General features: G+C 34.3%; 1 protein-coding gene across 2 annotated transcripts; it reads right to left on the bottom strand.

Moving 5' to 3' along the window:
• Nucleotides 1–13913: 13913 nt before the first annotated feature.
• Nucleotides 13914–17669, bottom strand: LOC149391827 (S-adenosyl-L-methionine-dependent methyltransferases superfamily protein). Of its 2 annotated transcripts, none has more exons than XM_089621319.1 (13): nt 17564–17669; nt 17227–17346; nt 17061–17122; nt 16876–16926; nt 16778–16804; nt 16573–16677; nt 16343–16450; nt 16198–16269; nt 16034–16084; nt 15784–15846; nt 15572–15696; nt 15357–15492; nt 13914–14760 (listed from the first exon to the last, which is right to left on the bottom strand). In XM_089621319.1, exons 2-13 carry the CDS (start codon nt 17327–17329, stop codon nt 14065–14067), a joined length of 1599 nt encoding a protein of 532 aa, XP_089477445.1. In that variant the 5' UTR covers nt 17330–17346; nt 17564–17669; the 3' UTR covers nt 13914–14064. The 2 variants fall into 2 exon arrangements, with proteins under 2 accessions (XP_089477445.1, XP_089477446.1); XM_089621320.1 differs by having other exon boundaries at nt 17227–17343; nt 17564–17650.
• Nucleotides 17670–18043: the final 374 nt, after the last annotated feature.

Below are 18043 nucleotides of genomic sequence, written 5' to 3'. Positions count from 1 at the left end.
AGCAGTGCAAAGCGCAGGTGGCACTATCTGCCAAGATTACATAATAGGTGACACTATTGGCCAAAATTACATACTTATTAGAATAAATCCTAGGGGATATGCATTTCTGCATCCCATGATGGTTTGAACCCATGACCCCTCCGTCGAGGTGTGTGTGGGATTACCGCTAGACCAAGCTAGTTACCACTGTTTTTTCTTTCTTTTATTATCAAAAGGAATTGCTTTACTTGTCCGCAGAGAAGAAGATATGGGCATCGATATCACTCTGAAACACCTCCAATCTCAACCAATGCATGAAGATCGCCAGGCCAACTTAGTCACATGACCAACTACGTGGCTTCTGCTTCACTATTGAATCATTCTATCCTATACTCGATCAAGTTGGCCAAATTTTACACGAGAATCTATATACCTATAAACTGCCCTATATTTATCAGGATCGATATCCATAGACAATACACACACTAATTTCAAACTTTACGGCCTTCAATAAATTTTTGGATTCTTTTTTTCTTCCCATGTGCATAATAAAGTCTGGTCAAAACAAATAGAAATGAATAAATAATTCTTTGGCATGCATTTAAATTTATTTTTAATTTAACTTTTTTATTCTCCAAATTTTGCTTGGCATCTCTAGTGAAGGGATAATATTTTAGGGTACAGACAAATTTGATGTGAAAGTGTGTGGTCCAGAGAGAGTTTATTACTTCAACATGCATTCACTGATCATCTCATACCCCCCCCATATAAAGCAACAAAGTAAAAAGAATGAAAAGAAAAATAAACCCTAAAGAAAAGGTAATATGTACTTATACAATATGCAATGATTTAAAAAAACACACACAGTACACGCACACTAGCATAATACTGGAATTTTTGATAGAATTTTTGAAAGAGACTTTAATTGGGTCACTGATTGGCCTTAAAAAAACCCACCCCATCCACACAATATGGACGGCCAAAGTATAATTGGACCACAAAGGATTCTTTACCAATGAAAACCATCAACGGCTACCAAAGGAAAATGATTCCCCAAAGCAATAATATCTTTCATAGATTTACTTTTATATAAGCCATTTGGACGAAACAATAAGTGCCATATTTGGATGTTGACCATGGAGATGTGTTGATGAAGTAGATCAGGTTCTTAGATAGAGAAAATTTGTCCTCAAATACTTGAGTTTACTTTTCCATAATCATATCTTCATATATTTACTCTGGTGTGGTATCATAGTAAATAGTAGTATTAGTCTTCATAGAGAGTATCTCTGATAATATTCTTTATTAGTCAATTCGTGTTTATCCTCGGAAATGTTCGGTTTTGTTAATTTGAACGTTATTAGAATGTTGTTATGTGATATCAGTAACATTTTATCCATTATTTCTCTGATAGCCATTGTTGTGTCTGAAATCCTCCCTTCTGTATTTTAGTTTCATTTTCTATGACAATTATGAAATGAAGAATTCCCAATATATCCCTAAAAACCAAATAAATCAAAACCCTAAATAGGGAACATATATAACATCAACGACACAACTGTATTCCAGTATGTCTTGGCTCCCCAGGCATGGGTCTGTCAACTTTATATATAAACATGCTATTAAATGATAAGTCTCGATCGATTCAAGCTTTTCTAGATCAAGCTCTGATGATAACTTGTGGATCTAATTAACGGCCAAAACTTGCCGAACTACGCGGTATCTGATCCTGTCAACTGGCTCATAACTAGCAAACCCTAGCTTGACAATTGGCAAAATTCTAATGGTCCACGTAACAAACTCATCTAGTGAAAGTGAGAGAAAGAGAGAGGTCTGGGTTACTATTAAAGATGTCATATGGGGGTCATATGGGATCTCTTTTCCATGTTCTGGGTTCCATCCGAGAAACTGTGTTAAAAACAAATTATTTTATAATAATAAAAATTCAAGACTGTTGTCCTAATATCATTTGTATACAGCATCCTCCATTGTTTCCTTCTTATTTATTAGTACCGTTTTAGTGTACTTTGTTTAATTTTTTAACCTTTTACATCTAATATTTTTCAATATTTGTTGAAAAAATGGTCTAAAGAACATTTAATATCAACTGATGGCTCTATTTAAGATAAATATTTGAGTGTGGCCAACTCATTGTTAGAGGTGTGGAGCTTAATCGGTACCGATGTGACGAAGCTGACGACTGAAGACTTCCCATAGGATCGTAGGGAGCATAGCTCTCCGGATGAAAATCTTATTGTAAGGTTTATTAATTGGGGGTATTTTTGGGAATTTCAAGCCTGTCTATCAGCTCTAGTGTCAACACTTTTTTTTATGTCGCCAATTTTATATTTTAGTGAGAATCTACAGTGGCAAAATGGACGTAGTTTTCGCATTGAAAATGGATCACTATGTATCTATGTGTGCTTTATTTTGTTCTTCGCAAATTTCGTTTTCTGATTTTAGATCGGATTTGTGTGTTGAATCCTAATATTTAAATGATCGGATTTAAAATTCGAAGTAAAATGAATGAATAATTGATACTCGAAATGTGTTAATAATAAAAAAAAAATTGGTAAATAAAGTGGAAATGCAAAACGTTCTTAAGTTGAAAAATTCTTTATAGAGAGTATACATGGATAGTTTGAATGAGATCTCTAAGCTTTAGTGTGATTCAGTTTCATAGAGGGGCTATAATGCACATGTGCGCATCGCTGATTTATTCCTACCCAAATTTTTGCAAATATCTAAATGTTTTGAAATGTCATGAACCTTTTGTAACAGCCATACATGAATTAATTGGCCTAATAAATATGGTGCTGTCCGGCCGGACTAGTGAGTCGGTTGGTTTTTTTTTCCTACCCAAATTTTTGCAATTTCCTAAACGTTGTGCTCATTGTCCTGACATGTCCTGAACTTTTCGTATAACAGTCATATTAAATTAATTAATTGGCCTAATCAAATTGCTAAACCTGTTTAACTTCTACAGGTTGTAATCTCTGTAAACATATATAAAACATCATGTGTTAAAGTAGCTTAATGTCTGTTTGAAATGGATTTGAGCATCTATAAAAAATGTGTTCTTCCTTTTTGTTGTAGTCCGGTGGTTGATTTTGTCACAAGTTTTTTCATCGGAGTTGAATCGTTGGTTCAGTGCTCTTCTCATCCTTCATTGTATACTAAGAAACATTTTGCTCGTCATTTCTAGCACTCACTGTGAGAGAAATATTGATTTAACGAGATCTTCTAATGAGCCTCGACGTCTCTCTCTCATTTTATTTTGTATCTGGCTAAGGTTTAATTAAAGTTTGTGTTTAATATATTAATTTCTTAATAGATGATAATTCTGATTGTCTACTATATATTTGTTTATTATACGTGGGTTATTCGTTTTGTTTTTCCAAAATCAGTAAATCGTCTTTTATTCTCGTATTTTTTATCCAATAATTTATAACTTAGTTTAAGTAAATGTAAGAAATTCAAATGAAATATGAAATCCCTTGAAAATGGCATCAGAAATTCTTGATACTATATTTTTATTATTCTAGAGTCTAATTTTCTGCAAAATAAGAGACGAGATGAGAAAATCCCATATAGCCGGCTTTAATTACTCCAAACGAGTCCAAAAAAAAGTGTTGCAATTGATACTTAGGAAGTAAAAAACAATAAGAAAAGCTTTGTCATCATTTCTTCTGATATATTACTAACCAAGATTATATTTTATATATACAATATAGTATCTTAAGTTAAGACATCATAAACTTACACATATAATAAATTGAATTCATGTACAGGAACGAGAGTGGTGTAGAATTACTGTGCTTCACCTTACTAAGAAACCACTGCTTTATATTATGAGGCCTATAAGGTTCTCTTTCTTTTGATTATTAGGTTAGTAGTCAAATAATACACTATTTTTTATAAAAAAAAATAGTCAAAGTTTTATTTTATTAATAAACTAAGGACATACTAGCAACGTAACCATTTTGAAACGTAGTTTTTAGTTTTTAGCTCACGTTTGGTAAATTTTGTAATCTAGCCATTTGTTGAAATTTATGACTATGAAATACCTAATATATCATTGTATGATTTAAATTAGTTGAAAAAAAAATAGTAGCCAACATTTGATTCAATAGAATTAAAATAAACTAAAAAACAGTAGCCAACGTTTGAGGAAATTTACACGCTTGAATTCAAATTTGAATACTTAGAAGAAAAATCGTTTATGAAATATTATTGGAAAGAAATAATAATTGATTTCAAAAGTCAACAACGTCATCACGTGTTGATTCAAATTTGAATGTTTAACTAGAATGAATATAATATAAGAAACAAAATAAACATTGATTAATTCACCTAATCACATGCGTGTAAAAGTGGCAACATTAATGATAACAAAAAAAAATTCAATAGGACTAAAATAAACCATTCAATAGGACGAATAACGTGTATATTTGAATGATGCCGAATAAATTTTTTTTCTAAAATGAAACAGTAGATCACGTATATTAAATGAAAATTTGGCTGGTCAAACGTAGGCTAAAAGTTTTGTTAGCCAAATTCTAGTAGAGAGTAGTATAGTAATTAACTTCGTACATGATTAAGCCATGTCATCATTTTTTGCTAGAATAGAAACTTGGACGAAACGTTGGTTAGATTGCAATATTAACGTTTCAAGTGGTTTAGTTCGACTAATTTTTCAAAAAATAATTCATCAAGCCCATAATAAATTAATTAACTAAATAATAAATTAAATAAAATAAAAGAATAAATTAATTAATTAATTTATTTCGGGTGTAATGAACTATTTTTTAATAAAATAAAACTTTTGCTAAAATCTAAAAGAAGTTGGATTGACTAGTTGTAACAAATTATTCTATATATTATATATAATTATGAGATTTGTAAACAATTAGCCTTCTTATAGAGGTGGCTTTTAAATTATAGCTCAATTATCTATTTATTTAGGCAAATAACCCATATTTTTCATTCTTCCAAAATTACCCTTCATTTAAACTGTTTTAACTGACTCTCTTCCTCATTTCGTTCCTTCGATCAATTTCACGGCGATTTTTTCTTTCAGAGCACGGCACGAGAAGAGAATAGGCGATTTGCATATCACGACAGCGATTTCTAGATTCTTCGGATTTGCGTTTCCTATTTCTTCTACAGGTTTGAATTAGCTTTTTTTAATTGATTCCATGATTATACAACTAGGATCATCGATTTGGCTTTGTTGGAATATATTTTTAGGATCATCGATTTGTAGATTTTCATATATTTTTCTTATATTGTTCAGAATCGACTTCGTTGGAATATATATTCTGTGTGTCTATATTTGAATCATGGAATTGGCCAAATCTGAGACAGGTATGTTGGTTTTTTCAAATGGTAAATATTATTTACTATCGAACGGCGATTTGTAAATATTATTTACTATCGAACGGCGATTTGTAAATATTATTTACTATCGAACGGCGATTTGTAAATAATATTTACTTATCATTTTTATGAATAATCTAACCCAAAATCGTTCGGAGATGACGTCTAGGAGTTCCCCGACCTGTTCTCCGTCTGCGAGGTCCGCGGCGGCGATGCGGAGGCTGGCGGCGGCGTCGGAGCTGCAGAGGCGCGCGGGGGAGTCCGGTCGGGTGGAGTTCCCGGAGAGTTTGATGTTTGGGCCGGCGAAGAAGGAAGTGGTGGAGTGGGTCGGGGCCCGGCGGAGAGGAGGCTCGGGGAGGCGATCCTCCCGGGGAAAGGCTCGGTCGAGGCCGTGGTGCGGTGGTCCACGGCGAGGCTGATCGAGACCTAGATCGCTGGCATCGAGGCTCCGATCCCCGTCGTCGTGGTCGTAATGGATTAACGCGATCCTCCCATGTTCTGCTTCCACAACCCTGGCTCCGATCTTCAGCTCCTCCGTCACATTCCGAGCGTTCAGCGGCTGCTCCGCCGCGATCGGCCACGCCAGAATCGGCACCGTATTTCGCTTTGGCGGCGGTGGTGGTGAAGCTTGCGTAAAATCGTTACTTGTTTGGTGAGATTGATTGGACGAGAAATTCAATAGAGCGAATTCAAAGGAGGTTTGAGTTTGCTCTATGACTACAGGCTTCGTTGGATTGTTTGGTGAAAGGATTGGAATTTTGGCGGTGTATTATTTGAACGAAGGGTAGTATTGGAATATTATAATGTTTGGTTGTGAATTTGGCTAGTTACTTAAATTTTGTGATAGTTGGGCTAGAATTTTAAAAGTGGTAGTCAATTTGGGCTAGATACCTAGCCGGCCCTATAATTATTCCAAATTATGTGGTTGCATATATTTCTTCCAAGTCCTTTCTTATCAAGACTAATACATATAATTATTCCAAATTATGTGGTTCTTCCAAGTCCTTTCTTATCAAGACTTTGTGGAATGTTTTCGTGTAAGCTTGAGCATTCTCTCAACCCCTCCACTCCAAAAAAGGGAAAGCCGATAAGATAGCTCTATGCCCACTTCCCAAATGGGTAATCTTTAAGGTGTTTTTTTAATATTATTATTATTATTATTCCCTTGTTCTCACCTCGGTGTCAAAACAATCACCAGACGGTGATCAAACCCTACATGCGTTTTTTTTTTTTTTTTTTTTTTTTTTTTTAATTTAGACATGTGTAGTTATTATATATGATCCACTATGTTCAAACAAAAGAAATTATAAAATAATTAATAAAAAAAATTAAATAAAAGCTGAAATTTATTTTATTTTGTGTTCATTCTAAGCTTGGCACACTTTGTTGAATCATGACGGTAAATGGGGAGCAAGTATACCATGATTAATATATAATATCGATCATATTTTGATCAGTTATAATGAAGCTCATCGAGTCTGATAAATATTTGTATTGAAAGCAGTAAATCTCAACTATTCTCTCGAGGGTCGTGCTGTAACCTTCGATAAAAGAGAAAGCCATAACGTCCAGCGAAGAATTTTCATTTGAATAATTTTGCAGTGTTCGTGTGTACTGGTTCTTGATTTATATTCAATTCGAACACTTATTAATTAATTAATTGAATATTTGTGAATTAACTAATGTAAAGCATATATACTTTAAGCTGCTTTTACGCCGTATTGGATTTTCAGCGTGTTGTGTTTTTGAGGGTTTGTCAAGGCTTCAATGGTCAATCCTTGTAAAAGCATATACTTCTCCAAATAATTTTCTGCTGTTTATACGCCATTTTTTTTCCTAAGCACCCTGGCTCTGCCATTAATACTTCTTTTGTATATATATGCTTCATTATCACTGCCATTAGCTTTAAAATAATCTTTTCCCTAAAAACTATAAAATTATCCGATAACTTCGCAAGTCGATCTGCACATCATTATCGAAAAATCTTCGATCGTGACCGATCAAATTAAGCTCCACACCTAAACAATACTGTAAAAAAAATTACCTAAAAAAAGTTATATGTTGAAAGTTGTTGAATTGTGGATTCTAATTTATCGACAATACTAACTTGAAAATTCGACGATTTTATGTACTTCGTGCACCGATGTTCTTTGCAGAGGCTAATATTGTGTATTTAGTGTTGGGTATTTTGAGAATTCCAAGCTTATATTTGTTAATTTTTATGCATATATACTAGGTGCGCTGGTGTTCTCTGCGGTGCGCAAAACTCAAATCTCGATTTGGGTTATTAGTAAATTAAATCTATCTAGACGTAATTTTCGCATTCAGGGTGAACCAGTATAGAATACTACTATACCCCCAACCTGGCTGATTTTGGGTTTTCCGTGTCCTTTGGACTTTAGATGCAGAACTTCCTATAGCAGCCTTGGTACGCCCAGTCAAGCTCATGATATAATTCTAGACCTTCTTTCGTCTTTTCTGTACAATGGCAATAAAATATATTGAGCGACAGCAAATAAGAGATAAGAAAACCCCACATTTATTCCATAAATACGTGGTGCAATTTTTTCTCTTTCCTCTTTCTCCATCTATATAAACCTCCACATCCCTTCACTACTTCTTCACACCAAAAACCACAAACAAATACACTTAAACTTGTTCCAATCTAGTGGAACAAATATATATATATATATATATATAGGAGCTTCTTATCTATCTGTTTCTTTCTTTCTATACACAATAAATCACTATATACATGTACATACATACACAGATCTACCTAACAAGATTCGGAGAAATAGCTAGGTTGAGGGCTATCTAGGGTTTTGAAAGCAGTGAAAGATGACGTGTACAATAGTAGTGATGGTAAGGGAGGTGACAGAAGAGAGTGAGCACACAGAGTGTTTTCAAGCATAATAGTCTATGCTCGAAGCTCTGCGTGCTCACTCTCTATCTGTCACCCCACCACCAAACTCTCTCTCTCTCTCTCTCTCTCTCATGTCGATTTTTTTTATTTTTAAGATTAAAAAGTTCTTAGTGTTTTTCATTTCCTTTATCGGTCTGTTGTTATTGTTATTTTTTTTAGACGGCCTAATTCCCAGAATACTCTTTTCAGAAGCACGCCAATTGTAGGGTTTGTTGAAGAACTCAAACAGGTCATGCACAAACCAGGTAACATGTGTCTCTGTTTAGTTAATATATATACCCAGATCCCGGGGTATCTGGTAATGGAGGGGATTTGATTTTCTTTAAATCTTTTATGATACCTGGTTTTTGTACTACAAGTATATGACCGCTAACACTTTATTTATTTATTTTTTTTTTAAGACAAACCGCTTACACTATAATTGATCTATGACACTTGGGACCGATCGATTTAAAAATATTATGTGAGTGGTTTGTATAATTCTCATTTTTCAGTACACAAGGAAAATATGTTAAGTGTCAAAGCTTAGATCTGATTTGATATGCTTAGACTTGTTCAGATTTAGTTTCTGTGTCATGATAAGATAGCTAGAGATTGTTAGTTATATTAAACGACTACTACTTTTTTCTCGAGAAATTCTAAATGATATGTGCAGTTTTTCTTATTTCCAAATTGATTTAACATAAGGCAGACAAAATTTGTTAGTTTATATGTTCTTGAATCTCTTCTGTAGATAACATTTTTACTAATTTTAATTGTCATTCTTTCTTGTAGAGATCAAACTCTCATAGCTTCAAAGAGTCTCCATGGCCAGCTCAATTGAGGACTAATACAATTTTAAATGGCTGTAAAAGAAAATTGTGTTCTTTATTTCTTTGGTGTCTAATGTACACATTATCTCAAATATTATATATATATATACACACACATGGTTTTTTTTTTTCTGGAGACTCCATGTAGAATACATTTTCTATTATTGATACACAATAAATCTACTATGCCGGAACTAATATTATTTTTATAGAGCTGCATGATAGATTGATGATGATAATGAGAATAAAACCAAACACACCAGTGAATGGGATTTATGTGTGGTCATAATTTCGCTGTGTAGTAGTGTCGAACTGTATTTTGGTAAGAGTAGTTTATGGCTTCATGCCTAGATAATCTGTGGGTAAAACTAGTATCTTGCTTCTTTTTGGATTGAAGAAAATGTGAGACTTTGAGGGAATTTTTTAACAAAAATAAAACCTAAATTAGGATTTCATAACGAAAATACGTGCGACTCACTTTTCACTCCTCCGCTCTATTTTTAACAAGATATCCTCGATCTGACTACAATAGAGAATTTCACTATTTATAAATGTTTCAAATTTTCATTTCCTTCAAATGTTTTTGTTCATAGTAAAAACTGGGTGCTATAGTCTTAAGAGCTTTTTAAAATTCTTGTTTCTCTTTGTATGTATCTTAACTAAATTGATGGATAAGTGTTGATGGTTAACTTATGGTTAAATAAACTTGAAAGTAGACATCGATTTATAATTGAGAAACCTTACATGTTACATCAAGTAGTCTAATAAAAAAAATATATCTGATATTGTTTTTGGGTGTATCCTCCAAAAAAAAAGGTGTATATAGAGTTCGAAGCATTTATATAAATTTTCGACCATTAAGACTAATTTTCGACCGTTTATTATAAGTTTGTTAAAAACGAAAATAAATAAATAAACAGAATTGTCAAACTTTCTGGAAACAATTTGACGAATAACAGGCGTTAATGGAATGTCGATTTTAATTGATAAGCTGATTGTATACTGTATATGATGTAAGAATTAACTAACTAAAACTAACTTCAATATTTTTAAAATTATATAATCATTTGTATCGATCCTTACATTTCAAACAAAATGCTCTTTTTAGGAAGAAAAAAACGCATTTTTCTCGCTTTACTTCGATACGTGCGGTAAGTAAGACCATTTCGGATAACTCTCTGCACAAAAAATTGATTTTTGGTAAATGAATATGCTTTGGAAAAGGTACTTATGAAAATCCATATCTCAGTTTGCCAAATGATTATTCAAAATATATCATATGTAAACTGATTGTGTTTCTACAACGATGTTATGAATAAATAAAAAACTTCACTATGTATTGTCAAAATTAGATAACTATGTGTGCTTTTTGCTCCGGAAAAAAAATAAAAAATAAAAAAAGAAAATGATACAAAATAACCATTTGAAATTTATTAATTAGCAAAATAGTTAAAATTTCAATTTTTCAGCAAAATAGTCAAATTTTCGTTTTTAAAATTTTTTTGAAAGCCAAGATTAATTTTTTATTATTATTATAAGTAATTTATCACTTTAAAAAAAAATTAATCTTGAGGTCAAAAAAAATTTTGAAACCATATTACTACACATTTTGATTATTTCACTAAATTAAGACAAATTTTTGCTATTTTGCAAATTCATCTTTGAATTGACTATTTAGCTACATCACCCATAAAAAAAAATACGTTTTTAAGAAGAAAAAAAGAGCTAATTTTTTTGCTATTCTTTGATATATGTGTGGAGCTGCAAACATCTTGAGCATTAGAGGCAAATATTTGACAAACGAATATGCATCGAAAAACTTATGAAAGTCTATGTATTAATTTTCAAGGAAATCATAAAAAAAATCTTTTATTTATAAAAATCAAAATGATGTTGAAGACAATTTACTAACTCATCACAAATGGTCTCAATTTTTTCAAACCATTTAGAACAACCTTATCTAGTTACTATGATATCGGTGTTCGGAATGGAAGAGAGCATGCAGATCCCTAGAAAATCTCCGTCACTCTTAACCTCTTTTATAGACCGATTGTTTATTATTGAGTTACTAAATTAAATTTCTGCTAATATATTATAAATTTTATCACAAATTATAAAAGACAAATTAATAATTTGTTAAGAGTAATTGAACATAATATATACATCTAGGGTTCAAATGATACGTTTCATATAGTAATTGGGATAAATTTCAATTTCTATGATGGAATCATTTGGCCCAATCAAATATATTAAATTTGGAATTGCAAATATATAATATTATGGAGTTGTGTTACCTATAAATTAAATTCCAATGATATAGTTCATGATCTTATATAACTCTCTTCATTTTTTTTTATGTGGAAACTTTAACATGCCTCAGATAGTGGCTCTTTATGCTCACCTATCTTGGTGGATCTCAATACTTTTGTATCAGGGTATTTTTGAAGTTCTTGGGCTTTAATGCCATATTAATCAGGGTTCAATCTTGGAGTAGCTCCTCTCTATCTCCCGAATAGTTTTTCTTCTGAAAACCCTAGCCTTTCTCTGCCGCCGCCCCTCTGGATTTCAGACGCCGTCACTGTCACGGCTCCGGTCCGGGGGGGAGACCCTAGCCTTTCTCTGCCGCCGCCCCTCTGGATTTCAGACGCCGTCACTGTCACGGCTCCGGTCCGGGGGGAGGGCGATTCCTCACGGGAGTTGGTGTTGCTTTCGTGTTCCTCCACCTCTCTGGTTTCTCAGCCCGCCGAGCTCACACGCCTCCACCGTTCTAGATCCGCCGGTGAGTCCTCACGCCGCCTCGTTTCTCGACCTCGGCTCTCGCCCCGCAAGATGCTCTCCCTGGCCGATCCTGCCATCTCGTCGACGCTGCGTGGCGGTGGGCTCCTGTTCTGCGACCGCTGACTGCGTCTGGCTCACGGAAGCGGCGGCTCTTGGCGCCAGGCTGTCTCCACCGGCGTTGGTTCTCTCTCGGGTGGTCCTCGCCTTCGTGGGGAGCCTGGATTACGTGTGGTAGCAGATCTGAGTTGGGTATTTTTTTGTGGATGGCTTCCTCGGTTTAGGCGTTTGTTTTTGTTATTTGCTTTCCATTGTCTTGCTTTTCCTTTCTTTTCTTGTTAGGAAGTTAAATTGGTACTGTTGTGTTATGTTTTGCTTTGGAGTCGGGGTAGCCGTATCTCCTTTTCCCGTAGTGGATTTCCTGTTAGGTTTTGATCTATGCAGGTTGAAGATCCATCTTGTTCGTGGCTATCGGACCGAGGTTGGTTGGATTTTTCCATCCCCAATCTTTGGGTTTTTGAACGAGCCTCTTGTGTGCTCTATTCGTGCTTGTAATCCTTCCTGTTGTCGGAAGTTTGCACATACGAGCTTTTACCGGAACTTAGTGTTAGATCCACTTCGACTTAGGTTTTGACGATCCATGAACTAAGGTGTCTTTATCATGTATTTATGGGTTTTTTACCCAATTTTAATGGAAAATCCGTTCTATTCAAACAAAAAAAAATCTCGGAGTAGCTCGTAACGTTATAAAAATTGCTCTAATGAAAGTATAATTTTGAAGTCTCCAAGGTTTTACGAGTGTTGATCAATCCATAGAAAACGCAATATTGACATTGGAATATTTTGTCTTATCATTTGTGTTTAAATGTTCAATATAATTGATCATATGATATATAATATAAAATTGAATTATAAAAACAAGTATAATTTTGAAGTATTTAATAGTTCGGGTATATGTATTCTGAACATAAAAAATAAGTCTATTTCATAGTTTACCAACATTTTCAAGAGATACATATTTTACAAGGATCAAAATACCAATTCCAATAATTTATTGAGATAGTATGTGGTTGTCGACAGATGTACTAATGGCCACAACTTTCTATAGTTATTTGAAATATACCTCTACTTGACTTATCGATCATAAATTTATTGAAATATCAGTTATTGATAAACATATAAAACATATTGACTTATATTTAACTTATATAATAATAAATGGAAAACAACTTTGTGTTTATAAGGGTATTAAACTCAAAAATCCAAATTATTTATTAAAAATAAAAAATAAAAAAAATCGTACTCATAATAAACACTTGTGATGTAAACAATGACACGATGTTGTCTATGTAATATGTGAAGAAAAAAAAAATGAAAACTTTGATTTCAAATTACATCAAGATAATAGTTATTTAAAAAAAATCAGTTACCGAAAAAAATTTAAATACAAGAGTCAGATACTAAATAAGACATATTCGAGTACTAAAAAACGAGGAAAAATAATTTTAAAAAAAAATTCGAATAAATACCATTATTGCTTATTATACTACCGAGAATTAAATTTCATCTAAATACCACTAAATACATATAGACTATACTTTAAACCCTTATTTTACCCTCTTCATATTGACATCATGTCCTAATGTATTGGTGAAACTTGTGCCTGAGAACTTGAACAAAGTCACTTATTCGGTAGACTATAGGATTCTCGACTCCTAATATTCATATCTTCGTGTATTGGTGGAATCCAAAAGCTCTTTAGTAAAACTTGTACCTGAGATTGAGAATTTGAACAAAGTCACTTATTCTCTAGTCTAGATTCTAATACTCGACTAAAGTACAGGTTGATTCGGGGTTCAAAACCCAAGTTGTATCACTTCAAAATGGTCGAATAACATCTCATCAAAAGTTGTCGCGTTATTGGTTCGTGAATATTATTCAGCCCGCTGATATCAGTAATGTATAGGAATTAAATAAATATTAATCAAGTCTGGTATTCGAAAGTAGAGACATCAGTTAAACCAACAAGAATAAGAAGACAATAAAATAATAAAAACAAATTCAATTAAGCAAAACTCAGAGCATCAATGCCCTTACTGAATAATAAATTAGTTGTCTTACAAAATGGATAGCATATCGTAAACTTTCAATCTTTTTCAGGATCCAATAATCAAAGGGGAAACAAGAAAAGCTCTATTCCATGTTAAAGTACAAAATATTTAATGATGAACACGGAATCTTAATCTCCGCCCCACTCTCTCGGAACCAGGAATCAATGATTCCTCTCGATGGACCCCAAGAAATATCCGAGGGCCACTTATCCGCAAGCCTGAAACCGAATCTCGACGCCGTCGAGAGAATGGTCGGCTCGTCCACGCGCCGTACAACGTGACACAGAATCAGTCCACGATCCCGATTCCGCGACGAAATCAGCTCTTTCGCGGTTTCAAACAGCGGAGAAACAGCTTCGGCGACGTAAGTCACGTCGGTTCCTATAATGATATCGAACCCTTCTCCGCGGCTCGCTTCCTTCACGGATTCGATGTGGTCTCTGTTTCCCCACTCCAGTCTCTTCACCACGAGTCTGTCGGAGAGTGGCGGCTCGATGTTCGAAGCGACGTTTTGGGTCAAGAGTTCGAGGGGTTTCGAGTCTCCGTCGGTGGCGACTACGAGATCGGCGTGTTGAACGGAGACCATTGAGCAAATCCCTGCACAGCCACAGCCCAATTCCAAGACCCTTTTGCCTGAGACGATGGTCGGGTTTCTTTCCAAAACGGAAGCCATTAACCGAGCCGATTCCCATAGCATCATGCCAGTGGATTTGCAGGTGTGTTGGTGCTCTTTGTACAGCAGTTTGATCTCAAAGGTCAGATCTTTGAGCTTGATTATCTGCATTCACATATATTTAATGACTGTGTATAACTATAACGCTTCGATAATCAGAATTACGAATCTGGATAGGGTGATGTAGCTAAATAGTCAATTTAAAGTTATGAATTTGCAAAATAGCCAAAGTTTGTCTTAATTTAGTGAAATAGCCAAAAACATGGAGCAATCTGATTTCAAATTTTTTTTTACCCCAAGAGTAATTTTTTTTAAAGTGATTAATTGCTTATAATAATCGTAAAAAATTTTAATCTTGCCAGTCAAAAAAATTTTGAAAACGTAAATTTGGCTACTTCGCTGAAAAGTTGAAACTTTGACTATTTTGCTAATCAATAAGTTTCAAATTGCTATTTTGTACAATTTTTCCATCTGAATATTTTGGTAGCCCCGAGTAATTTGAGAGACCCATGGTTCTCCTAATACAGTCCCAGTATAAATGTTTAAACACCCTTCCTTTAATAACCATCTCCCCTATCAAAGACTAATACAACTTTCTACATATTCTATTATAATCCACCAACTATCCACTTGTTATCACAATTACCTCACCCCGTATTTATTCTACAGATTGGAATAAATATGATTTTCTTTTCTTTTACCTCATTCATGTTGGTGTCTGAGGTTCCAAACATGTCTATTCCTATACCATCGGATAAATCAACCTCACAATTGTCGACATTCTTTGTGCCGTTCCCACTTGCTTCTGAAGCACGGAATACTGCTTGTACCCACCGCCTGAAATTCGAATGAACAGAAAATTTTGAGGGTTAATATGAATTTGTTATGAGTTCAAATAAGGCGATCATTCATTTACCGGTTCATCACCAACTCTCTGGACCGATTCTCAACTTGTTTACAGCAGAGATCAAGTTCTTCAACAGCAAATCCATTTTCTTGAAACATGGTTGTCAAGAACTCATTTGAAAAGTAGAAAGCACGCTGTAAAAACAAGGAAACGCATTTAAGCTATTGGTTAAGAACTTTTTAACCTTCTAGATGATCCAAAATACTTTATTTCAAACTTACAGTGCCATCACCTCTGACATAAAAGTTTTCACTAATCTTCTGGTCCTTGCAAGTTAACCTCTCCTACAAATATGCCAACATGCTTTTAATTACATTATTGTAAATATTGAGGCAAAGCATTTCCATTGTTAACAAACTTCGCAAATTATCACTGAACTTAAGCTTTAGTTAATAAAAAAAACAACTTCTTAATTTTACATTGAGAACAAGAAACGCTGCATAGAGGAATAAAAAAAGATTGCAGAACAACCTGAGCAAGGTCACCAGTTGCATAGTCACGAAACAGCACACAACCACTTGGCTGACAAATATTTGATTATAGAGAAAGAAGAAGTCAGTTTAGCAAAAAGTAGAGCAAAAACAAATGAAAAACTTGGTGGATTATGACAGAGAACACGTTCAGTTAGCAATTACTTTAAGAACTTTCCGAACATTATGTAGTAATTGGGGCATCTTCTCAGGGGACACTGCAGACAATACAAAAATCTTTTTAACATGTTAGCCACTTCATAAAAAAAAACGACGTGTTCAATCACACTTCTTGATTAATATATCATACCATGGTTACAATATCCACTGAAGACGGTGGAATATGATCGCTCAGATCATTCACAGTCAGATCACAGACAAACGCGCTAACCTGAGAATCGGAGAAGTCTTTATGCTTCTGCGAATAGAAAAGAACAAGTCGTTACGTCTCCGAAATTCATTTCTAGTTTACATCCTCGATGCAACAAAAAATAATACTGCGATCATGACACGACACTAAAACAAGCGACAAAACCGAACCTTGACCAATTCAACAGCACGTGGTGAAAAGTCACACGCGTAGACAAAGATATCTGGGTATGTCGCAACCAATGGGAAAATGGTGTTTCCAGCTCCACAGCCAATCTGCTCAATCGTGACATGCACAGAAACATTCATGTATTGTTCACGGCCATGAAAGCATAGTTAAGGTGGACCGGTTGAAAGATACTCGATCGAGACTCACCTCCAAGATGGTACTTTTCCCAGCTCGCTGCCAAACAGGGAAATCAGATATGTAATAAAGAACAAGCAAACAAAAACTACTCGGCTTTAACCACTTACAGAGAAGTAGTGACCCCATTCCTTGTCTAAATAATGCCTGTCTTTGAAAAACTGACAACCAGAAAGAAAAGGAAATACAGAGTTAAAACCCTAAATCAGAGATGACATAAAGGAAAAACTTCTCTGAGCCGACCCATAATCGATCACTTTGACTCATATCTGAGATACAAGGGTAAAAGCCAAACCTTGTCTTGATGACGCTTGTAGAAGATATCCCAGTACTTTTTCGCATCTCTCTCGTACTTCTCTGAAAAAAAAAAAAAAAGAGAAAATAAAATGTTGCAATGTCCATGGAATCTTAGTAGGAAAGTAAAATGATTTGGTGAGAGTGATAAGAGAGACTAAACAAACCTCTCCAGAAAGGAGACACTCCAGTGGCGGAGGAAGAGTAAATTTGTAACCTTGCCACTGGTTTTCCTTCTTCCATACCATCTTTCACATCATTAGATTCCATGTATAGCCTAAAAGCTTCTATGAAGAAAAAAATAAGCGAAATTAAATTATAAATAAATCCGAACAAGAAGAACATTATGCTAATTACAACTACTACACTTTGGTACCGGTAAAATTAAATGATCATATACTCATTCAGATAGATCGAACATAAACGATAGATAGGAGAAAGTCTGAACATAGTGGTGAAGCAATTAGAAGCTGCAAAAGCTACGTGGATTTCCAAGCTACGTACCTGAGTTGACCCGTTTGACTTTGCTAAGGGGTTTAGGGTTCTAGATTTCGACCGGATTAACAAAACCACGAAGATGGGCAAAAGAAGGAGGTGAATATGAAAATACGGTTTAGCACTTTAGCTGTTGCTTCGAGTTTGTTAAACGACACAGCTTGCTGTATCGTCGCACTTATACCACATTTGTCGTCTGATTTCAGAAAATTGTCGTTTTTGTTGATGTCCCACTACGTGAAACACTTTGACTTTTATTATAAATAAAAAATAATAATAATAATAATGACACACTCAACTGGTTGTGATTTTAATTGACAAAGTTTCTAAAATATATGATATTGCATAAATTTTGGATTAAGAGGTGTAGGTCAAAATTGAACACACTCCATTTTTTTTTTTCATTTATAGAAAAACCGAAAGAGAAAACAAATTGTATCATACACAACAATCTGAAACATGTAACATAGTGAAAAATTGAACAAAAAT

Source organism: Urtica dioica, chromosome 7, assembly GCF_054948205.1.
Source record: "Urtica dioica subsp. dioica isolate 48M chromosome 7, U.dioica_male_clone48M_v1_H2, whole genome shotgun sequence".
In the NCBI taxonomy this organism is placed as follows: Eukaryota; Viridiplantae; Streptophyta; class Magnoliopsida; order Rosales; family Urticaceae; genus Urtica; species Urtica dioica.
The sequence above is the reverse complement of the archived record's forward strand: the minus strand, read 5'-3'. Positions and strand labels throughout refer to the sequence as shown.

Excerpts from the sequence above, each read along its gene's own strand:
- LOC149391827 (XM_089621319.1), bottom strand. The coding sequence starts at position 17,329 with ATGGAATCTAATGATGTGAAAGATGGTATGGAAGAAGGAAAACCAGTG. Across the intron at positions 16,927-17,060 it reads ACAAGCGTCATCAAGACAAG|TTTTTCAAAGACAGGCATTA; the intron begins GTTTGGCTTTTA and ends TCTGGTTGTCAG. Across the intron at positions 15,697-15,783 it reads ATGTCAGAGGTGATGGCACT|CGTGCTTTCTACTTTTCAAA; the intron begins GTAAGTTTGAAA and ends TTGTTTTTACAG.